The sequence below is a fragment of the Diaphorina citri genome, unplaced genomic scaffold (genome assembly GCF_000475195.1).
Source record: "Diaphorina citri unplaced genomic scaffold, Diaci psyllid genome assembly version 1.1 scaffold505, whole genome shotgun sequence".
Classification (NCBI taxonomy): Eukaryota; Metazoa; Arthropoda; class Insecta; order Hemiptera; family Psyllidae; genus Diaphorina; species Diaphorina citri.
The window spans coordinates 6,818-31,430 of NW_007377940.1; the positions used below are offsets into that span (position 1 = coordinate 6,818).

Sequence of the window (24,613 nt, forward strand, 5' to 3'; positions counted from 1 at the left end):
AGAATGCCAGATTTGTATCCGATTTCATTGTATTCTCCTAAATTATAATTTAAATTTAAACTGATGTGTCTAGAGGGGAGGAGAGTGGAGGAAAAATAGCAGAGTTTTGGGATTTGCAATGAAAAAAAAAAAAATCTGAGCAAAAAATATGAATGCATTAGAAACACTTGGGTAACATCTTGTTCCTCTTGGTTAGGACGTGATCAGATCAAGGCATCAGTTATCAATGGCAACCGCAACCTGATCAGATTCACGAAGAATTGATGTCCTATTTCCTAGCTTGATGAGTTCAAGGAAAAATTACTTACCCGGATAGGTAGATATTTCAGCGTTTTCACGATTCTAGACTTTGTCTGTTCAAACCAGTTTTGAAAGGAAATTTGGTATCTAAAATTAGATAGATAATCAGATAGTTATTGTAATGGAAAATTTTCTTGGGCGAAAATAAGTACAATGTACAAACCATTCGAAGCATAAAAACGTATTTCAAGCATACGGCTTTGATGTAATGCCGCGATTTGCCTAGAGTGCCTAAACAGTGTATTGGTAGTTAAAGGTAAAAAAAGTCCAAGGTCCAATGAGATCGTATAGTATAGTACATAGCTTTCTTTAGGCTATCGAATTAGGACATGTAGTCCCTTAACCACAACAGTTTAATATTGCACAATAATGAGATAAATATTATGCTCTCTCTCTCTCTCTCTCTCTTTTTCGTCAACAAAATTGAAGTTGACATTCTTTAATCTTTAAAAATTAATCAACTTACTCAATATTGGGTGGAGGAAATGGATTTTCCGTCAATCAAGTTGAAACTTTCGTCTCATGGGTCCTGTTTTAATAAAGGGTGTTCCAATAAGAACGCCCTGATTTGTTATTTCAATCACAGCCTACCCCGTGCATTGATTTGTTTGAATTTGATGCCAGGTTGCAGTGGCGTAGCGTGGTCTAAATTCAAGTGTAAGGCGTGTAGGGTACTAATTTCCATCATCCATGCTCTTCATGGATTGGCATAGACAAGTATAACTAGGTACCTACCTACCTTCCCAGTTCCACACTCGCCTTAGTATGCCTGATAATCCTGACTAGGAAAATTGTTCAACTATAAAAAAAAAAATGTGTACTTTAAATACCCATAAACATTGCATGGAACGCACGGTTTAGAAGTTATAAGCAAAAAACTGACAAAAGTGCGAAATTTCGGCCGTTTTCTGGCGGTTTTTCCGCCGCCAAATGTTCTCCCCTGAACTCTCGAGTTCTCAAATTTTTGGTATTACAATTTCGCCTAAAGATCCTATGAACAAGAAAGTTGTTTACCCTAATTATTGCAAGGTGGACTTCCCCTATTTCTATTAAACTGATTTTAACCAGGAAAAGAACGGGGAGGATTTATGGTTCACCGAATTATTTGCCTGATAATTTGGTTCTGATAGCTTTGAATTGTGCTTGTAATTTGGTACTGAGAACATTGAATTTTGTACTTACTTGTAATTTGGATTTGGTACTGATAAAGAGCTTTGAATTTTGTACTTGTAATTAGGTAGTTACTGATAAAGAGTATTGTTAGCCAGCCTAATTTGCTTGGTTGGTAGCACGTCTACCTTGTAAGCGCTAGGCCACGGGTTCGATTTCCACCCTGAATGGATAATGTTTGTTCTTGGAACGGCAGGCTTTCTCCTACCCTGTATTCTTTCTCTCTTCAATTTCGTGACGAGACCTTAGCAGTTACAGTTTCCTCTATCAAATTGAATTTTTATAGTATTGAATTTTTATACTTCAAATTTTTTACTGACAGAATTGAAGTTTGTACTTTTATAATTTGGTAGGTACTGATTAGAATCATTGTTGTTGTTGTTGTTTTTTTTTTTTTTTTTTTTTTTATTTTTTGAATTTTTTTTTCCCAAATTTTGGGCGCCAGTTTTTTTTTTTTTTTTTTTTGGCTAATTTGGTAACTTTGTTCTCCAGATATTGAGGCCGAATGTCAGGATGACTACATGAAGATTCGGATCGGTTTCAACGGTTCGTTTGGAGGTCTCCTGTACTCGTCTGGCTACTCTTATGACCCTGATTGTGTCTACATCAATGGCACAGGGAGAGATTACTATGAGTTCTACATTCAGCTCAACCGGTGCGGAACTTTGGGCAAAAACTCGCGACAGGAAGATGCCCGGAAGAACCCTGCGGTAAGTTTTGATAATTTTTGATATCCAAGTGTACCTAGTAATTATTATTTCATCTAGAGTTTTTATAAGTTTAGAACTTTAGAAGAAAAAAAAAATCTTAGACAATAGAGTATTAATTATAATAAACCAATTGGAAAAGAAAATAATAATATTTTAGGTGTCCAAAACGTAATTTTATTATTTGTGGTGAAGCTGAGAGTGAATTTTTATGTATAGGTAAGTCGTATCACGAAATGTAAGTGCCCCACCTCTTTTTCTAATAATGCTGTTTTAGTAAGTAGTTCTCTAGGACACTCTAGGTCTAGGAAGTTTTCTGTAATCCGAATCAGAAAAGTAACCCGAAAAATGCTGATTTGGTATCACTTACCCATTTAATAATAGTTGAGGGAAGAAAATCATGTAGGTACGAATAAAAACAAGGAATACAATATATCAATTTTTCATCACTCATATATCGCGAAATGAAACTTTCAATGTTTCAAACTCGAACGAATTTCAACGAAAGTTTGTTCCAGTTTTTTTCTTTCTTGTTACTTCTTCCCTCAGGATTCTATTGAACGTATTTTAAATTAGGGAGTTTCATACTCGAGTTACGGGAAAGTTCGGAAAGTTTTTGCAATGTTTTCAGGTTTAAACAGGAAGATCTTCCGTTTATCTAGGTAACGGGAACTTTAAGAGGATGAAAACGGGAGAGGAAAGTTTAAAGACGGGGTTTGATGTGTGTAGAACTTGGGAAAGATTTGAGTGAAGGGATTTTTTCAGTTTTATCCGAGTAAAATAGGATGAAATAGAAAAACAGAATACCAAGTTTAAAAACTCAATAATACAAGGAATTACAATTGCGTTAACCCTGAATGCCTGTCACAAATGTCATTTACCGATTGATAATCTACCCTAAATTTTATGACTTGGACACGAACCACCAACCTCCACATACGAAGTCCACGCGCTAACCGCTACACCGAGGCTAGTTATTGACAGTACGTAAATAATTGAAGACAAAAGATCCCTCTAGGACATTCTACGTCTCTAGGTAGTTTCCCGTAAACTCTGGTTCACCTATCACAGATTAGGCACAGGCCGGTTTATATCCATCAGTTTTAAACCAGGTCAGCCTCGGTGATGGATCTTCTTTCCGTGGAAACAATCATAAATCAAGAGCAACCCGAGCACTCTAATGAGGTCGATTATAGCCACCGGTGTGAAGTATCGATTGATATTAATCGCTTAATAGATTCTTTCTGTTTTCGCGTAAAAATTGACATAATTTGAATAGTCGTTTTCTTTCACTGGGAAAAAGTGGAAGTGAGTCGGGCCGATCTGAGTATTAGACACTCCCTTGTAGGGAAACCAACCTCAGTGGTGTAGTGGTTAGCGCAGTGGACTTCGGATCTGGAGGTTGGTGGTTCGAGTCCAAGTCATGTCATAAAATTTAGCGTAGTGCATTAGGCAGGGAACGACATTTGTGACAAGCATTTATGCTCAACACAATTAAAATTCCTCTGACTCCCTTGTAGGATTTTCTTCTTCTTCTTTTTATTATTAAGTTAGGTTAAAATCGAAAACATGTCACATACTCATACCTAACAACTTACCACTCACTCCAAACAAATTTGTTCCCATTTGGGAGAAGCGGGCGTAAATGAGTTAATACAAATGCATGAAAATCATCTAAAAATTGACGAACTTGAAACTTGGGGTTAACAAGAGACTGTAGCTGTAGACCTTGAAAGACTGGAAATGTAATACTTTTATTTTTGAGACGCACTCCAGTTAAAGACGAGAAAGTATACAGTAGATACCTCCCTAGTTAGTGTTATTGAAGTCAAGATCAAGCCAGTGACTTTTGACTTTTGAAAGAAACCAAATCCTTTCTCCTAATGAAGCACTTGCAAAAGGAGCTCTGTATTTTGCCAATAAGAAAGCTCTGACAAGTGAAATGTAACTTGAGAATAAAACCCCTAAAGGTGAAGGGCAAAGGTGAAACACTTAAATACATAAGATACTTACTAGACATAGACGAAAAAAGAGGAGAAGAAGAAGTAGAAGAGGAAGAGGAAGAAACTTGAGATGGATTTTTTTTTCTGCCAGAAATGTTTTTCTTATGGTAGGTAACTCTTCAGAATAAAATCTGGGACAACACGCGCTACTGGCTACTTTGGGGTGCACTCAGCCTCGTGAAGACAATTGAGCAACTTGTTGAAATCCCAACGAAGAGGCGAAGGATAAAAGCTCCATATGCACTTCAGTAGGAGACTGTAGAGGGTTTAGACTAGTGTAGAGTACTGTAGACCGTAGAATAATGGAAAAGAATACCTTGTTTATCCTGCCCGAAAAGGACTGAAAACTCCCTTTACCTCGGTATGGCCGTAGTCTATAAACACACAGGGTTTCGTAGATTTTCATTGGAATATGATAGAGAGATTGGCATTAAAAATACAAGCATACATAAGACCTTGTTTAATTACAAAAACATAATGGGTTTATTTTGTATCTACCTAAAGTTTATTTTGTGATTTCTCATTACAGGAAAGCTTAAACATGAGACTGGAGACTAACACACAGGGTTTCGTAGATTTTCATTGGAATATGATAGAGAGATAGACATTAAAAATACAAACATACATAAGACCTTGTTTAATTACAAAAAACATAATGGGTTTATTTTGTATCTACCTAAAGTTTATTTTGTGATTTCTCATTACAGGAAAGCTTAAACATGAGACTGGAGACTGGGAATAGGTAATAAGACTAAGTAATAATGTAATAATACTTGACGTTTATTTTCTGTAATTCCTGTTCCAGAAAAACCTCATGTGGAATACAGTGACCGTGCAGTACAACCCTCTCATTGAAGAAGAATGGGATGAACACTTCAAGGTGACGTGTGAATATGGATACGATTTCTGGAAGACAGTCACTTTCCCCTTCCTGGATGTAGAGTAAGTTTTGAGTAAAATCTGGTTTTACTTTTCGTATTTCGTTAAAATGACCACTACTGGCGTTTTTTAATTACTTTCTGTATCGCTATGAATAGAATATTTAATTGTTTTAAATGTGAATGTTCGTCACAAAGGCCATTTCCTAAATGAAAAAATTCGCTGAATTCTTTGACTCGAACCACCAACCTCCTAATCTGAAGTCCGAAGTCCACCTTGCTAACCACTAAAATACTTGGATATTTCGTTAAAATGACCACTTGGCGTTTTTTAATTACTTTCTGTATCGCTATGAATAGAATATTTATTTGTTTTAAATGTGAATGTTCGTCACAAAGGCCATTTCCTAAATGAAAAAATACGCTGAATTCTTTGACTCGAACCACCAACCTCCTGATCTTAAGTCCGAAGTCCACCTTGCTAACCACTAAAATACTTGGGTTGGTTAACACTACTCGTATGAATGGAGAACCTATAGAACCTATTCAAGGTAGTAAGAAAGTACTAGAAAGGGCCCAAATTTCAAAATCGTAGGGTGTTTTTTTTTTTACTGGAAGCCGTCTTTTTTTTACAGGGTTGCAACAGGGAATCCCGTTGTGTTTACACTCTCACCGCCCGAATGTTACATGGAAATCAGATACGGTTATGGTACAACTGGCAACAGGGTGGCTGGCCCAGTGCGTGTTGGTGATCCACTAACCTTGATCATCTACATGAGGAGCAAGTATGGTAAGTGGACTGAACAGTGCAATTTATCTTTTTTTTTATGAGATGTGAAGAGAGGGCTTTTCACTGTAGGTGAAACTTTCTAATGCAGAGTTGTATTCAATTATGTGACTTTTAAGTCAGTCATCATACGAAATTTCTCTTTGGACTAGTTTAGACTGGCAGCGGGTGTGGTAGGGGGCCATAGTCCAAAGAGGAATTTCGTATGATGACTGACTTAAAAGTGACATAATAGAATACAACTCTACTTAAGGGTTAACAAACAGTGTTTATCCCCCTGAGATAGAATTGAAAAGTACCTTTACACTGCAGTTAATTTTGCAGTTTGGTTGAAAATTAAAACACCTCCTGAATTACCTTTGCTAAATGCACCATGCACCCTGAAGGAACTAGCAGCGCTAAATATCATAGACGGTCACCCGTCCAGATACCAAACACGCACAACGTTGCTTAACTTCACTGTTCCAGAGGAAACTTGGGCATTCTATACGTGCTAGAAAAATCCCTCCCTATTCCGGGATCAGTACATAGTGCATACCATTGATTGGAAATGATTAGTGGATGTGTCATTATTCCCGAAATCATATCGCAAATAGTGGATGTGTCAAAATTTCTTGCGACCGCGCGACCCTTTGTCTTTGGAAATAGAAAGGATAGATTTTTTGTTATTATTATTATTTTTTTTTTCTACTCTAACGGAGTATAGTAGGTAAATTCTTAGGTATCCATGTATTGTTACATGTATTACACATTGTTAGCCGTGTTAGTTAATGTTAGCATCGGCTAGATTGGCTTTATTTGTCTGGGCCGATACGGTAGTGTAACTTTACGATTAGGTTCCTAGTAATGGCACGTATGTTATGCAACACGGAATGTTTATGAAGGCGTAAACAATACTATTTTAGTAACACACACTCATTTTAGTAGGTACCTCAATTTAAAAAAAAAAAATGGTATTTTTCTATTTTTTACTTCTTTTTTTTCCAATTCTTTAAATTGGTTTTGTTTGAGGAGATAATCTTGTGTAGCGCCTCGTAACCCATCACAAATCACCTAGAATCTTTTCTTTTGCTGTGAGTTCGTTATTACACCGAGGTTTTAATGTTCCTTCCCTACTTAGCGAGTCTCCTAAAACGTTATGAGAGAGAAAATTAATAAAATTTACTGACGGACGGCTGACTGCATAAAATTCGGTTACCAACAGTATAAAAATTGAAATAAAATGTTAAAGCTAAATTAAAATTAGGGTGCATAGACTATGTTAATTCAAAATATCAAAATGTATATTCTACTGCGTAGCGTAATCCTTAAAAAGGATTCAGCAATCTGCTTTACAAAAAAAAGAACAATGTAGCATGTGGCCCGCATACGCATTGAAGTTGGAAACCACTGATCTAGATCTAAATATTATAGGTACTCGTACCTAAGATATGGTACAGAACAATTTTCCAAAAACGAGATGAAAAACAGAAGTCAAAGCCCCCTCTGTTCATGATTGAATAAGTTTCAATTACCAGTCGGTAACCGAATTTAATTGCTCTCCAAGTGATTTTGCTCAAATTGATTTCGCCTTGAGATTTACTTTCATGGTTCTGAATTTTTACTTTTTAACAAAGAATTGAATGCTTAGCGTCCGTAAAACTTATGAATTATCAATTCATCCTGAGTCCTGAGTAATTAGGATGCTCAGATGTCGAGCTCTATGCAAGCGTATACAGTGTGAGGAGGTACGAGCTTAGTTGGTGTCCTTAGATTATGAAATTACGACTACGAAAATTCTTGTACCAAGAAAGTTCACAAATAAAAAAAGCCCCAATTTTCAATCGTTACAATTCTTTCATTACAAATAGTTACCTACGGTAACTACTTTTAAACTAATTAGGTAACTAATTGTAAAGTAGGTACCTACTAAGGCCTGTATTACAAAAATCAAACCAACCCTCATAAAATCTGGATTCTCTCCTTTACACAGATCTTATAAGGGTTGGTTTAATTTTACTCTTTTGCAGAGTTTATCATGAATTCCTACCTAAATACCTTTCTCAAATGTAATTTTACCCTTTTGCAGAGTTTAACATGAATTCCTACCTAAATACCTTTCTTTTCAATACGGTCGAAAGACCGAAACATAGGTACTCCACACAACCTACAAAAATGAGTATCCAGTATCTATGTTTTTTGTGTTATAGTGATTACCTACACCTTGTATAGTAGGACCTACACGGGAAAAGTGAAAGAGCTCTTCAAAAAAAAAAAAATCAACTCGAAGTCGGTATTAAGTAATTAGTAATCATAATCACACTTGACATAAAAGTTTGATGACGTCTGGCTAATTTCTTGATGTTACAGATGGCTTTGACATTGTTGTCAACGATTGTTACGCTCACAATGGTGCTAACAAAAGGATTCAGCTCATCGACAATTACGGGTGAGTAGGCAAATTATCGTCTAGATGTCGCCGATGTTAATGGCCCTGATTCTACGGCCATCTGGCATGTCAACAGTGAATAATTTGTTGGAAATCATTACTGCTAATGTTAGCGTCTTGGAGTCAAAGTACTTAACGTATCTTTCCTCATGGACTTGTTTTTTAAAATGAAAAATAAATATTATTTATTAGAGAAAAAATATGCACACTGATTCGTATTCAAAGAGGTAACTGCAGAACCATACAGATTGGTTAATTGCGAGCGTTCATACCTCGTTTGGGATCTGGACGTTTGTATTGGTTGGGCAAAGCTACGCTTGTCTAAATCGAAATGTGGTTCTAAATCCATGGCTAGTACCTACATATCCAACTGTTTGAGCTAACTGGTGGAAAATCTTTCTGTCAGAGAATTACAGTCCATTTGTTTGATAGACTTTAGAATCTTGAAGTAATTTCTATATGAAACATGGAATGGGTATGAAATAATTATGGTCTGTATGTTATGTGAATATGAACCACTATGCATATTGGAATCATTTATTAAAGCATATAATTAGGTTTAGATTATATTAGATAATATAATTAACTATAATTATTTTTCCATTTATTTTTGATTATTTTCTCAGTAAACAGGGCCGGAATACTCTAATGGTGAAAAAAGGTTTCGGGAGGATAATGGTTTTGGAGATTTCAACTCTTTGAAGATGAATCCCTATATTCCTGACAACGGCCCTGGTTACTATGTTGTATAATGGTTAAACCTCCACTATGTGTAGTTCTTAAAAGACAACGAGTTTTCTCATTTCAAATAAAGTATATTTCAGTTTCTTCAAAAGTTTTGAGAACATTAAATAATAATATAAATAAATAAGGTTTTTTTGTGTTGAAAAAAGAAAAAAATCTCTATAAATAGTTTGACAAAAACTTACTAGTAAAATTAATTATACTAAGACTTTTCATAAAAATTATCTAATGTTATCAAGAGGTAGCAACTTTCCAACTAAGTATGTATTACATAATTTTCTATAAAATAATCATGTCGTTGTTTTTATTTATCTAGATTTTTTTCAGACATCTTCAGAGATATCAACCCAAGAAAAACCGAGTACTTTCTTAAGTAGTCCCTCCATCCATCCTTGGTGGGCGATTGAAAGGGATGAGAATAGTATTATACTCAACTAAGTGCAAGTCCCTCCTGTAAGAATTTTTAATCAAGATGGGTTCAACCATTTAGGATGGTCACTTGAAATTCGAGGGAAGAAGAAGATCTACAATCCGTCGAAAAGTTGCTCCAATTCTCAAGATAGGTATGTTTTGAATGTACATACTAAGCCAAGCACAAATTTCACATTTATACAGGGCCATTCAAATAAAGAAGATTTTAAATTATAATTCAAATTTGAAAAAAATAAATTCAAATTTGAAAAAATTAAATTCAAATTTGAAAAAATTAAATTCAAATTTGAAAAAATTAAATTCAAATTTGAAAAAATTAAATTCAAATTTGAAAAAATTAAATTCAAATTTGAAAAAATTAAATTCAAATTTGAAAAAATTAAATTCAAATTTGAAAAAATTAAATTCAAATTTGAAAAAATTAAATTCAAATTTGAAAAAATTAAATTCAAATTTGAAAAAATTAAATTCAAATTTGAAAAAATTAAATTCAAATTTGAAAAAATTAAATTCAAATTTGAAAAAATTAAATTCAAATTTGAAAAAAATAAATTATAATTGAAAATTGTCTTGGTGATAAAATGGGACGATAACACAATCACACTAATCAAACCCAAAGGGTTAATCTCCCTCAGAAGGTCACAAGGGCGACTAAAATGGCTACATAAAATGTCAAATTGAAAATAAAAGGTTATCGTGATTTGTGAAATTTTCAAGTCTCTCAATTGGATCGAATGGGCTATAAGAATAACTTTGACATGTATGAGATGTTATAATGACATGTATGAGATGTTATAATGACATGTATGAGATATTATAATGACATGTATGAGATGTTATAAAAGTGTTTTTTTAACCATCAATCTATGCCTCAAAGAAGCCTATTTTAATGACTTATCAAGCTGTTTATTAATAATACTACCCTACGTCCCACCTCTGCAAAAAAACTAGGGCGAAATCTAATCTGATTTCAAGACATAAAAAGTATTCAATAATACACTATTATATAAAACTGGACAGAAAAATCCAGGCTTAATAGGAGACACCAAAGAAAAATTTACAAATCAGGACACCTTATATTTAAAAGACGGGGCACATAAATCGGACAGACAATACAAGAACACAAAAATAAACCCTACTCTATGATGGTTCCGCTTTCTACGTTAATTAAGTGCTTACTGAAACTACCTACCTTCCTACACCCACTTCCCAAAACGCTACAACGACTACACATAGTAACTCTTTAAACTTGCTTTTTACTTTTCTTTTTCCTATAAAATATCTTTTCTTCAAATAAGTATCTTTATTTTTTGTTTAAATATCTTTATTACTCTCATATTGCACCCGAAATGATCGAGAACTGATTCCTCATAAGTTGGATCATTCTACATTTTGCAGAGGGACATTGTTCAACTACTTGTGTGAATTTTGACCACTTTTTTTAGCAAAAAACGAAACACGGCCGAAGTTGATCCCAAATCTCCATCTTTATCTCAAAACATTAACCTGTTCCAATCCCTCCGCGTCTTACAAGAAGGAGAACCGGGAGACGAGAAGCTTTCGGATAACAGTAAGTAGGAAAGGGTTAAATTTAATTTTAGTAAGGTCATAGCTGGTCATAAGCAACTTTTAAAGGAAGATTTTTTTTTTTTAAAAAGAATTAAGGAGATTATTTGAACCTGATCTTGCAAAAGGTCTTCCCCTGAGCCTCTGACTTAATTATTTTATGTCACTGGGATTCGAACCACAGTACCAATGATTGCAAAATTTACTTCCTAGTCACCTTCTGCCAATAAAATCAGGGTTTTTTAAAAAGGAAAAAAAATCAAACGTTAAAGAAGATTGACAAAATAAATCTCAATCGGCCCCAAATTCCATTTAGATTTCAAGAAATGCACGAATATTAGCGTTCATTTAAAATTCCATTTCCCAAGTTATCCCATTTTACGACAGAATAAAAGTCCCAAATGCCCCATTAGCTTTTCGTGCAGAATACATTGTTCAAACTAGAAGAATGAGACTGAAAAGTCCCTTTACTCCACAGTCTTAGATTGTTTTTCTTGCTGTTTTACATTTCCCCACTTTACCTGTAAAGACTGCGGGATCTTTTGAACATTTTCTTACTAGGTACCTAAGTATCACTTCTCTCTATGGCTATGGTATTGTAATTTGTCTAGTTTCTTGCAAAAAAAAATCCACGAGGTGTAACTGTTGGTCTAATGAGACGACCAAGTCTTTGTGTGACCAACCTCAATGAGTGGTTAGCACGGTGGTATCTGGATCTGGAGGTTGGTGGTTCGAGTCCAAGTCAAGTCGTAAAATTTAGTGGGGAACGAGGAACAACATATTGTGTATTAAGTGGGGAATGACATTTGTGACAAGGATTTATGCTCAACACAATTAATGTACTTTAAAAGTCTTTGTGTTGAGGGAAAACTGATTTTACCTTTCTGTCTGAGGAGACAAAGTATTTTAGCATAAGCACAAGTCCTCACGATGATTGACTGCGGTCAAGACGAGCCAATGAAACATGGCTAGAGACCATCACCCTGGTGTATGACAGAAAGAAGATATCCCTTCTTTATTCTGCCATTACCATTCGGCTATAGCTGGAGCCGCTACACAACAACAACAACAACAACGTATTTTAAATCCATTATTTATTTCATTTCCAGGAACACTGGGATACTACAACGACAACTCCGGAGGTGCAAGCTCAATATGCATGCGTTCCGGAATGTTAGCAGCTCTCCTGGCACTTGGCTCTACTCTGCTTTGCTTCCTAAGTCTGACGCTCACCATCATGTGCTACAGGGCCCGGCGGTTGGCCAAATCCCACTTCTCTCCCTCTCCAACGTGCTTCTTAACACACAAAGGACAGATCAACTAAGTTCACAGCCAGAGCCTCCTGTGTACATAAATAATTACCTCATGATCTGAAGGACACGTTCAAGCCAAGGTATCAATTTTTAGTCAAAGAAGCTCTCTTGTCCCTTTGAGATCGGGGGAGAGCGGGCTTCGTGTCTAACTTCAAGGGCGGTGCTTTTAAAATCACTTTAGAAAATGGGATAGACCTTTGTGCTGTCAGGATGGGGAGTGCCTTTACGCAGCCCCTATAGTAAGCAATGATTGACTGCTTAGATTTCAAAACAAATAGACGGAATATACTCTTAGATTTGGGACGTGATGTCCAAACCAAAGCGAAATGTCATTGACATGTTTCGTAAACTTCTTGAATCTACAAAACATTCACATTCTCTTGAACCATAAAATTCAGAGTCCTTTTTGGACATTTTTTGGAAGATTCAAAATTCCTCCACGATATGAAGAAATTGTTACGTATTACGATTGTAACAAGCGTTTTAAAACAGGAATGGGGAACAACATTTCTAAGGAAAATGGAACCAAATCATAATAAGCAGGCGTAATACCTACAACCTCAATAATAGTTTTCTCAGACCGTTCTAACAAAACAGCAACGACAGAATGTTTTCTAAAGTGATTTTAAACATAGATGGTGCCTTAGTAATTTATAAGACCTATTGTAATCCTGAAATTTATAGTAGTACGAGTATTATTGTATAGTTTAAATTTAGATTATTTCACCTTCTTAGTTTTCCTATTACACCAGAATTTTGGAATCTTTCTACTTTTAGGAAAACGATTAACGATTTGAGATCGGTATGCACTCAAATCGATCCATCCTAAAAATAAAAATAACCTGTCGTTTTAGATAACTGTAGTCATGTAAGTAGGTATTTATATTTTTTCCCTTGGAATGGTTATCACGAAAACCAAAGGTAACTTTGGCCTGAGATAAACTATCTGCCTGCAATTTATAACTTGACAATGTATAAGACAGCTGAAAGACTAAAGACCCAATGATTGGTTGGACACCAAGTAATTTTTTCCCTCCATTCTTTAAAATGGTTTGATTTCTGGTTGAGCTTTTAGACATTGTACTTTTCGAAGTATTTTTGTATTGTACCTTTTTCAAGTACCATTACTTTATAACTTTAATTTATATTATAACTTTAATGTCAAGTTATAAACAGCAACCATTGGACAACCAAGTTTCAAGATATTCCTGGAGGCTTTTCCTCTTCCCAATATTTAAAAATCTTCTCCTTCGATCTTTCCTCTTTTAGCAAATGTCCCGGAATCTACAGGTTCTTAATTGCACCCCAAAATGAACAGGCACCAAATGACTAGTCTAGAAGTTAATCTGTCCAAATACCAGCCAAGCTGAACGTTACTCAACAACGCAACCCAGCAGGCAAGTATCTTTGATTCAAATGAATCAATTTCAACCAATAAATATTATTGTTTTAATGCAAAGTTTGAAGAAAAAAAGAGAACTTTTTCAAATAAATAAAATAAATTTTTTAATTAAAACTTTCTAGAAACTTTAAAATTCTTCAAACCATAAATAAAATTCATAATGCAAAGGTTACCCTGTATAAATGGACTATTGTAACACGTTAGCCCATTATTACATTAATTCAAAAGGGAAAGTAACAACATCTAGCTTTTTTCACCAGATTCGAATCTTGCAAATCTTAAATATACGAAATCTTGTAAAACTAAAAAAAGCTAGATGTTATTATTTTCCCTTTTGACTTTTAGTTGTTTTGCAAGTTTTGTGTCTACCCTTAAAAGTTACTCAACTTTTTAATATAAAATAATTCATTTTTCTTCATTTCAAAGAACTCTAAAGCTGAATAAGAATAATTTACTATTTAAAATTCACCAAAGAATTCATGCGGTGAAATCAAATCAAAATTCATAAAATCAATCATTATTCAAATTCCACCAGGGAGAGTATGTACAGATTGAGAAGAGTACTCAACTACAGTCTTTTGGTTTGGGTTTGGTCAGTCTTCTGGAAAAGGATTCTGCATTGTTGTGATTATATTTGCCTCGTTCGAATTTCTCAATAAGCTCTTTGGTTTTTTCGTCAATCTGAGGGAAACAAGAAATAGTACATCTTGGTGAGCCATTCTTCATTCAATACAGGCAAGAGTAATTAGATACAAGTGCGACAAAATGACAGTACAAATACACAGCTGAAATTCAGTCCAAGGAGCCACTCCTTGTTTAAATTCCCTGAAAAGCAGTCTAAGGAGCACTCCCTGTTTAATTTCTTCAAATTCCCTGAAATTTCTTACTACCTATTCAGGGAGTTTCATTTAAAAAGAAAGGCACTGTATTGAAATAGAAAGCAAACCACAGAATTGCCTCCTTTGAAAACCATGCACCTTGGATCAGAGTTCCAGTTTCAAATCATTTGCTAATTGCACTAAGTAACTGGCAACCAATTGTAAGATCTTGAAATCTTCCTCTTTGAAGCGGTAAAGCACAACCAAGAAAAGTAATTAAATAATATGTACTTACGTTGCTAATGGCAGACTGACTTCGAGTCAGCATAAAATCACCTTTGCTATCTTGCAACTCAGCCTTGTTGACATTCTTGCTGTAGAATGACAATCTCCTATTGGTCTTGTCGGCAAGCAGTCGCTTTTGAACACCATTGCTTGCTGGAAAACAAATAAAGCACAAAATGATGAATTTTCTGTAAAAAAAAGGTTATTTTTCATTGTGTTTTCTGTTGAAAAAATGGCCCCTTTTTCATGGACCTCTTCAAATAAATCTGGTATTTCACTAACCAAATATGTCAACGTAAAAGTAGTGTAGTGGTTAACTAACAGTCGTCGAATTTGAGAGTTGGTAGTAGGATGAGTATATTTCAAGATTTTCAAGTCATGTTTAATGTATGTACTGTTGTCTTGGAGTATCGCGCCTGAAAGGCTGGCGTTCTCCTATCCTGGCCTCCTTTTCTCTTCGATTTACGGACAAGAAGACTTCTTTTTTTTACAGTTCCTTTTCCAAAGGTTAAAAAAAAATAATAATAAAAAAAAAATTACGTCTAATACGAGCTCTGGGACTCTTCCTACTGTTAGTAGTGAACACATGGTTAGGTGGCAACTTAGGGGGAGTGTCCAAGATCGACTTGAGACCTCTACAGGATCGACGCTTCCGTTTGTTTGGCTTATCTTGCTCCTTCCAGCTGAAAAAACGAAACAAAACCGAAATCAACACACTTTCTTTTAACATTAACATTATTTGGACCTCGTTTTCTTTATGAACCTCGTTTTTTTTTTTTTTTTTTTTTTTTTTTTTTTTTTTGACCTCTTTTTTTTTTGAAAGACTTAAGACCCAATGGTTGGTTGGACACCAAGTAATTTTTTCCCTCCATTCTTTAAAATGGTTTGATTTCTGGTTGTGCTTTTAGACATTGTGCTTTTCGAAGTAATTTTGTATTGTACCTTTTTCAAGTACCATTACTTAACTGTCTCTATCAATGTCAAGTTATAAACTGCAACCATTGGACAACCAAGTTTCAAGATATTCCTGGAGGCTTTTCCTCTTCCCAATATTTAAAAATCTTCTCCTTCGATCTTTCCTCAGAACTTTCAAATGCATCATCATCATCATCTTCAATCTGCATAAGTTCATCAGTAGAAGCAGATGAAAATCCTGATGATGAGGAAGGAGAAGAATTTGAGCTTCCTCTAGCCCAATGTAACAGATGTTTCATCGCTGCGAAAAAAAACGACGCGACGGCAGTGAAACACCATAAAAAAAAGAGGTCAAAGAGTTTCCTTACCAGAAGTGCCATAAAATTAAATATCTTTCCCACTTACCTGATACGTTTAGCTTTGTTTTGAACTTTGTTATGTTGAGCACAAGTGATGAGGTGCTTATGAAAACTGATCACATTCATGAACGTCTTTCCACACTTTGTACATGCCTTCAGCTCCAGCACTGCCTTGGTGGGTAGTTCAAATGTGCTCTTGGGAACACGATTATAAGGCCAGCTAGTCTCCTGTGAAAGGAAAAACGAACATCAAGACACGTGAAAATTAAGAATTAAAAATCAAGAAACACAAATCAAGGCACATGAAAATTAAGAAACAAAAATCAAGACAGGTGAAAATTAAGAAGTAAAAATCTAGTAACGAACATCAAGACAAGTGAAAACTAAGAGCTAAAAATCGAGAAACGAAAATTATGACAAAATCTAATGAACCAATTTTCTTTACGTTAAACATTTCTTGTCAAAATTAATCAAAATCAGACTAACTGTTCAAAAGTTACGATAGATTACACAATCGAGAATTTAAGGGAAAAAAACGCTCTCACGTCAGACCCCAAAAGAACAAGGAATTACCTGAAAATAGCTAGGAATTACCTCAAAATAGCAAGGAATTACCTCAAAATAACAAGGAATTACAATTACCTCAAAATAGCAAGGAGGCGTATCTTCAACGTAGCAAGAAACTACCTCAAAATAGCAAGGAATTACATCAAAACAGCAAGGAATTACCTAAAATAGCAAAGAATTACCTCACAATAACAAGGAATTACCCCCAAAATAGCAAGGAATTACCCCAAAGCAAGAAATTACCTCAAAATGGCAAGGAATTACCTCCATATAGTAAAGAATTACCTCAAAATAACAAGGAGGCGTATCTTCAACGTAGAAGTCATACACAGAACAGGCCACATTGGGATGAGCGTTCCATCTGTGTACGTCAAAGTCCCAGAAGTTGACGAAGTGAGAGCCGCAATTGGCACAGAAGTAGTTTTTGGCCCGAGCCCACTCTCCACTGAACTCGCGTTTTCCTCCAAACCCTGGGAAAAAGGTACACAAATTGTTACTTAAAGTTCAAAATGCCAGCCTAGATCCTTTTAAGACCATTGAAACTCTTATTAAAATGTTTGTATGGCAGCCTAGTTAAGTTGGAGAATAGCGCACCTGCCTTGTAAGTGCTAGGCTGCGGGTTCGATTCGCGCCTAAGGGACGAACTTTATCCTCAACAGATAAGGTTCGTTCTCGGAACGGCTGACTTCTATCCTGTCCTCCTTTGATTTCGGCACGATAAGACCTCTGTTGTTACTGTTCCTTCTTACGAAATACGTATATTACCTGTATGTTTCTGCTGCCGTTGAGGTCTCTTCATGAGATTGGTAGAATGTTGCTTTCCATTGGTCCGACAGAACTCCTTGACTCTGTTGAGTATTTGAAGCTGCACAGTAATGTCCAGAGATGAATAGTTCCTCATGGCAATGTTTTCATACTCTGGATGCTTGTACTGAATTAGCTGCTTGTGCTTGTAAGTCTCCAGAGAGGTTTCATCTGTCTTCTCGTCAGATTCCAAATTTGGTGCTGGAGTGTTGGTGTCTTCTAAGGCAAGTTTGGAACAGGTTGGTTCGTTTGACAGTCCTGGATTTGACGTCGTAGAACCACAAGGTAGTGAAGTTTCTCTAGGTTTCAAATTCAATGCTGCTAAGGGGTTGGTGTCATCTAGGATATGCTTGGAGGTTGGTTGGCTTGAGAGTTCAGAATTCGATGTCTCAGAAACAGAGTTTGATGGCAAAGGCTCTCTAGGTTTCAGATTCAGTACTGCTAATGTACTGATGTCATCTAAGGCAAGATTGGAATTAGTTGGCTGACTTGACAGTCCAGGATTTGAGAACTCCAAAGGACTATTCGGTATGGGAGTATTTACTACTGGAAGATCAGCTTCTAACACAGTTGATGCTGCGTGAACTTTTAGTAAATCAACTGATTCCTTTGCATTTGGTTTCATGTGAGCATGGAGTAGGTCGCCGGATTCTTTTGCTGAATGATCTTCCAATGAGTTATCCAAGTCTTTAGCAGTTGGAGCTAGATCAACCTGGAGTAAACTGTCTGATTCTTTAGCAGTTGGAACTGAACTATCTTGCACTGGAACTTTACCCGATTCTATAGCAGCTGAGATTGCATTGTCCTGCAGTAATTTGTCCTAGGTTTCAGATTCAGTGCTGCTAATGTACTGGTGTCATCTAAGGCAAGATTGGAATTAGTTGGCTGACTTGACAGTTCAGGATTTGAGAACTCCAAAGAACAATTCGATATGGGGGCATGTACTATTGGAAGATCAGCTTCTAACACAGTTGAGGCTGTGTGGACTTCTAATAAATCGACTGATTCCTTTGTAGTTGGTTTCATGTGAGCATAGAGTGAGTCGTCAGATTCTTTTGCTGAATGATCTTCCAATGAGTTATCCAAGTCTTTAGCAGTTGGAACTGAACTATCTTGCACTGGAACTTTACCCGATTCTATAGCAGCTGAGATTGCATTGTCCTGCAGTAATTTGTCTGACTCTTTAACACCTAGGCCAGGGACTGAATGAACTTGCAGTAAATCGTCACCCGATGTTTTAGTTTGTACTTGTGTGTGCATATTGTTGGCATGCTCATCTAACTGACCTTTAGTATCGAAACGAATCTTGCAAATATTGCAAGCGAAATAGACATTGCAATGACTCGAGAACATATGAGCAAATAGGTCTTCATGGAATTTGAAGTCTGTTTCGCAAAATATGCATCTATTGGATTTCTTAGCCTTATGAGATCTGTACAAGTGCACTCGGTAAGCTTTTGACGGCCATCTGGCATGTCAACAGTGAATAATTTGTTGGAAATCATTACTGCTAATGTTAGCGTCTTGGAGTCAAAGTACTTAACGTGTGATAAGCCCAAGCACCTGCAAGATTGGATCATTAAAAATGAAATGGTTCATTCATACCTCGGCTCGGCTTGGGAGATTTTTCCGGGATTTATTTTAATGTATTAAATTTTCTTCAGCGATTTTTTTTCTTGGCCTTGGGCTTACCTTGGGCTTATGCGCCCCGCACCCCTAAGCCTGAGCAAATCCACCGTAAGAGAAATCGTCACACTTGGAATTTACTTCGATTTAGATGTCACTTCTTCATAGGTTAAAACTTGGAATTTACTTAGATGTCATTTCTTTAGAAGTTAAAACTTGGAATTCACATAGATGTCAGTTCTTCAAAAGTTAAACCTTGGATTTCACTTCGTTCAATTCCAGTTGCCCAGTAGACGACAAGTTGATCAGCAGATTCCGCGGTTCGTGGAGTGAGACAGGAGTGTTCGAGACGCAAGTATTTGCCTACATGAAGACGTTCAGGTTCACTGGATCTCCCGCCCTCTATATTGAATGCGATGTACGGATGTGTCACGGTAGATGTCCGGTAAGTAAGAACCGTCCGGAGTCCGGAATTTTGGAGTAAGGGCACAGCCTTTAAAGCATCGTCCACAATTTTTTATTATTTATTTTAGAGTTTTGTTTGATAGAGGGAACTGTAACTGCTAAGGTCTTATCGAAGAAAGAAAGACAGGATAATTATAAGAAAGCCAGCCGTTCCAAAAACGAACCTTATCCGTTCAGGAGAAAATCCGCCCCGGGCGATAATCAAACCCGCGACTCACTGCTTACAAGGCAGATGCGCTACCTTCCAAGCTATAAACTAAGCTGACAACCATAATTTTGAAGTTTGTCAACTAATCGAAGTAAATACCCTGACATCGATGGGTGGGTAATCGTTGTTAGGGTACCTAGTGAACCTACTAAATTACCGATCTTCGTTTCTAACATGTTTCTTTCTTGCCTCTCAGAGTCAACCATGTCATTGGCGAAACGCAAAGAGTATCTCAGCAAGGAAGAAACGAAACACAAGTAGTCATCCATCCTTGGTGGGCGATTGAAAGGGATGAGAATAGTATTATACTCAAATAAGAGTAAGTCCCTCCTGTAAGAATTTTTAATCAAGATGGGTTCAACCATTTAGGATGGTCTCTTGAAATTCGAGGGGAGAAAAAGATCTACAATCCGTCGAAAAGTTGCTCCAATTCTCAAGATAGGTATGTTTTGAATGTACATACTAAGCCAAGCACAAATTTCACATTTATACAGGGCCATTCAAATAAAGAAGATTTTAAATTATAATTCAAATTTGAAAAAAATAAATTCAAATTTGAAAAAATTAAATTCAAATTTGAAAAAATTAAATTCAAATTTGAAAAAAATAAATTCAAATTTGAAAAAATTAAATTCAAATTTGAAAAAATTAAATTCAAATTTGAAAAAAATAAATTATAATTGAAAATTGTCTTGGTGATAAAATGGGACGATAACACAATCACACTAATCAAACCCAAAGGGTTAATCTCCCTCAGAAGGTCACAAGGGCGACTAAAATGGCTACATAAAATGTCAAATTGAAAATAAAAGGTTATCGTGATTTGTGAAATTTTCAAGTCTCTCAATTGGATCGAATGGGCTATAAGAATAACTTTGACATGTATGAGATGTTATAATGACATGTATGAGATGTTATAATGACATGTATGAGATGTTATAATGACATGTATGATCTCCAGAGAGGTTTCATCTGTCTTCTCGGCAGATTCCAAATTTGGTGCTGGAGTGTTGGTGTCTTCTAAGGCAAGTTTGGAACAGGTTGGTTCGTTTGACAGTCCTGGATTTGACGTGTCTCCAGAGAGGTTTCATCTGTCTTCTCGTCAGATTCCAAATTTGGTGCTGGAGTGTTGGTGTCTTCTAAGGCAAGTTTGGAACAGGTTGGTTCGTTTGACAGTCCTGGATTTGACGTCGTAGAACCACAAGGTAGTGAAGTTTCTCTAGGTTTCAAATTCAATGCTGCTAAGGGGTTGGTGTCATCTAGGATATGCTTGGAGGTTGGTTGGCTTGAGAGTTCAGAATTCGATGTCTCAGAAACAGAGTTTGATGGCAAAGGCTCTCTAGGTTTCGCTATTCAAAAAGAGAAAAAGACCCTTGACAATAATATTTTAAAGTCTCTCTGAGAGTACCAATAATTTTCGGTAGTAAACCAGTCAAAAAACACGATACCTAGTTATCTTCTTACCTGACTTCTCAAAGAGAATAAAATCCCATGTCCTGGCCGGGGATCGATCCTAAATCACCAAGGTATTGACAGGTCCACTCGAGCACTATTTCCAATGCAGGGGTCAAGTGTGAAATGAAAATTTGAGCGACACACAAACCAATAGGCCTATATTTCCTGGGTAGGTACTCCCACGCACAAGCGAAATAGACATTGCAATGACTCGAGAACATATGAGCAAATAGGTCTTCGTGGAATTTGAAGTCTGTTTCGCAAAATATGCATCTATTGGATTTCTTAGCCTTATGAGATCTGTACAAGTGCACTCGGTAAGCTTTTGGATTGTGAAATGTTCGCTCACAGTACAGACAAATGCGTTCTTTATAAAAGGCATCAAGTTTACTTGGTGGGACGAAACCAATTACTTCCTCGCAGGCTAAATGTGAAATCTCCGAGTTGAAACTAATCACACTTCCATTCAGATTTAAACCCGATATTTTTGATTCTGTGCTCTCACATTGGTTACTACTTGAATCCATTTGGTCTGAGGTGGGACGAAACCAATTACTTCCTCGCAGGCTAAATGTGAAATCTCCGAGTTAAAACTAATCACACTTCCATTCAGATTTAAACCCGATATTTTTGATTCTGTGCTCTCACATTGGTTACTACTTGAATCCATTTGGTCTGCAGGATTTGATAATTCAGACATTGAGCTCAAGTCAAGTTCGTTCAATGAAGTGCCAGTAGTCTCATCCTGTTTTGGTTCATTAAACGTTGATTCGATCTCATGATGTGATTTCAAACTGCTCTGGGATTCTTCTCCACACAAAGGATTCCCAGCAGTTGTATTTGAAACCTGCATGTCACCGTTTGTACTATATTTCTCAACTTCACTTGATGATGACTTCTCAGGTAATTTGGAACTTGTACCCAATGGTATGGCGGTGTGCTCATTTTGCTTTCCACCTCTCTCATGCTGACATATAGTACAGTCTGGCAAGCATATGGCTTTGTACGGATAGTTGGGAAGACATTTCAATTCAAACATAAACAGCTCTTTATCAAAATCATTGAGGTTTCTATTGAGATCTTTATTGACTGTTTCTGTGTTAATATCCACAGAATCATGTTTATTCTGAAAGTGTATCAGAAGTGATGCCTTTGAATCAAATCTTTCTTTACATAAAGCACATGCGAAATACATATCAACATGTTCTGAACACAAGTGGTTGAATAACAAATCCAAAGTTCGAAATTTAGTGTTACAATAGCAACAATATTTTCCTCCTCTCTTCACTTTGTGTATCCTTCCAATGTGAGCTTTGCTAGCTTTAAGTGTATAACTGACATAATTACAAAATAAACACAGCATTTTGGCGTGATTATTGGCTTGAAATTCTAATTTTGCTTCAGTCTTCATAAGATATTTATCAGCATCACTTAAATCAGATAGGAACTCTTCAACTTCACCAAAACTTTTCTCAACTACTACTTCTTTCATTGGATCAACACAAGATGTGTAAGGTGATGAGACAGGTAACTTTGACTGGAAATTATTTTCCTCATTGACTATTTTATGAAACTCTTTGCTATCTTTCTTCAATTTCTTGTGATTTATGTTACCATCAGATAATTCTGGGTGGTCCTCAGTCAATTTTCTCTTCAAAATACTACCAGTACAATTTAAAGCTAGGGAATCTGGATGACACTCTTGTGAAATATCATCTTCTGATACTTGTACTGATTTATTGGTAACTTGTTTTTCATTGTATTTTTTATTGGAAAAATTCAACTTGTCATATACAATGAGCTTAATTTTTCTAGATAAAGAATTGCAAATGACATTTTGATTTGTGTAATAGGGAAAATGACACTCTTGTGAAATATCATCTTCTGATACTTGTACTGATTTATTGGTAACTTGTTTTTCATTATATTTTTTGTTGGAAAAATTCAACTTGTCATATACAATGAGCTTAATTTTTCTAGATAAAGAATTGCAAATGACATTTTGATTTGTGTAATAGGGAATACATTTTAACTGATGCATAATGTCATCTTTGCTTTTTGATTCAGAGACTTTACTCAGATTGGTGGCATTTTCAGAGTTGTGTTTGTTTTGAAAATGAGTATCCATGAATGCCTTGGTATCAAAACGAACCTTACAAGAAATACAGCCAAAGTAAATGTCTGAATGATTTGAACACAAATGGTTGAGCAGAAGATCACAATTCTTGAAGTTTGTTTTACAAAAGACACACTCCCAATGTCTTCTCTTGGATGGATGTGTTTTAAGCATGTGGGCTCTAGTTGATTTAATGCTGGCAAATATCTTGTCACAGAACAAACATGACAGTACTATGTTGTCAATATTAATGTCAGACAAACTTTTACTGTCTGATGGAATTTCTTCATCTGAGTTGCTCTTAGATGAAGTCAAAGAAGAAAAACTTTCTTCTGATCTCACAACGGAACTTTCAAATGCATCATCATCATCGTCATCATCTTCAATCTGCATAAGTTCATCAGTAGAAGCAGATGAAAATCCTGATGATGAGGAAGGAGAAGAATTTGAGCTTCCTCTAGGAGATGTGAGTGAAGTTAATGAGGATGATACTCCTGAATCAGGTAAACATGTTAGAGTATGATAGCTAGGAACCACAGAAACATCTTCAAGTGCATGTTGCAGGATATTTGTAGATTTGATAGATTTTGAAGGAATTGGTAAAGCCATAGCTAATCTTTGTGAAGTGGGGCAATCTTGAGCAAAGATAGGGGAAGAACTTCTTTCAGTTTGAGAAGTAATTAAACTGGAAGGTAGATGTGTTGAATCATTACGATGATCAGATAGCACATTTGGAGAACTATTAAAGAGGGTAAGAAGAGAAGATCCAAGCAAGCCTGACAGAGGTTCAAATTCTGCTTCTTCTTCATTAGGTACAGTGGCAAGTGTTTCAGGTAAGGAACTTGTAAATCCAGATGGTATTGGTAAATTAGGAGATGGTAATGGTAGTAGTTCATTCATATTCATCATAACACCTGGTTCCACAGATTGTGCCATTGGTATGATTGGTACAGAGACTTCCAAATCTTCAGAATAATATCAATCAATCAACTTATAATGCTGCCCAAATTGTACAACTGAATTATGCACCTGAAGTTTTAAATCAAGCTCAGGAACTATGTAGGTACTATTTACTCCAGGTTTCCTATCAGTTAAACATTTTTGCGTCAAGTAGGTAACAGAATTTCCAACTTGCATATTGATATCTCATTATCATACTTGATTTTAGTTGCTTATGACTATGACACATTTTGATTTATTTTAATTTACAGGTATGGAGAAACCTATTTAAAATCTAAAACAATGCCAAGAAAATCAAGGTCCAA

General features: G+C 35.9%; 2 protein-coding genes across 2 annotated transcripts; one reads left to right on the forward strand and one right to left on the reverse strand.

Annotated features, from left to right (window-relative positions):
* Positions 1-1,984: 1,984 nt before the first annotated feature.
* On the forward strand, positions 1,985-19,710 carry LOC113467579. Its single transcript, XM_026823824.1, has 5 exons — positions 1,985-2,180; positions 4,986-5,122; positions 5,694-5,848; positions 8,195-8,273; positions 19,387-19,710. Exons 1-5 carry the CDS (start codon positions 1,992-1,994, stop codon positions 19,586-19,588), a joined length of 762 nt encoding a protein of 253 aa, XP_026679625.1. The 5' UTR covers positions 1,985-1,991; the 3' UTR covers positions 19,589-19,710.
* On the reverse strand, positions 13,607-24,317 carry LOC103509506. The gene is made up of 10 exons (XM_026823823.1): positions 23,240-24,317; positions 21,854-23,074; positions 21,533-21,710; positions 18,591-18,910; positions 17,440-18,234; positions 16,960-17,144; positions 16,154-16,335; positions 15,374-15,516; positions 14,844-14,986; positions 13,607-14,411 (listed from the first exon to the last, which is right to left on the reverse strand). The coding sequence occupies exons 1-10, from the start codon at positions 24,282-24,284 to the stop codon at positions 14,295-14,297; spliced, it is 4,329 nt and encodes a 1,442-aa protein (XP_026679624.1). The 5' UTR covers positions 24,285-24,317; the 3' UTR covers positions 13,607-14,294.
* Positions 24,318-24,613: the final 296 nt, after the last annotated feature.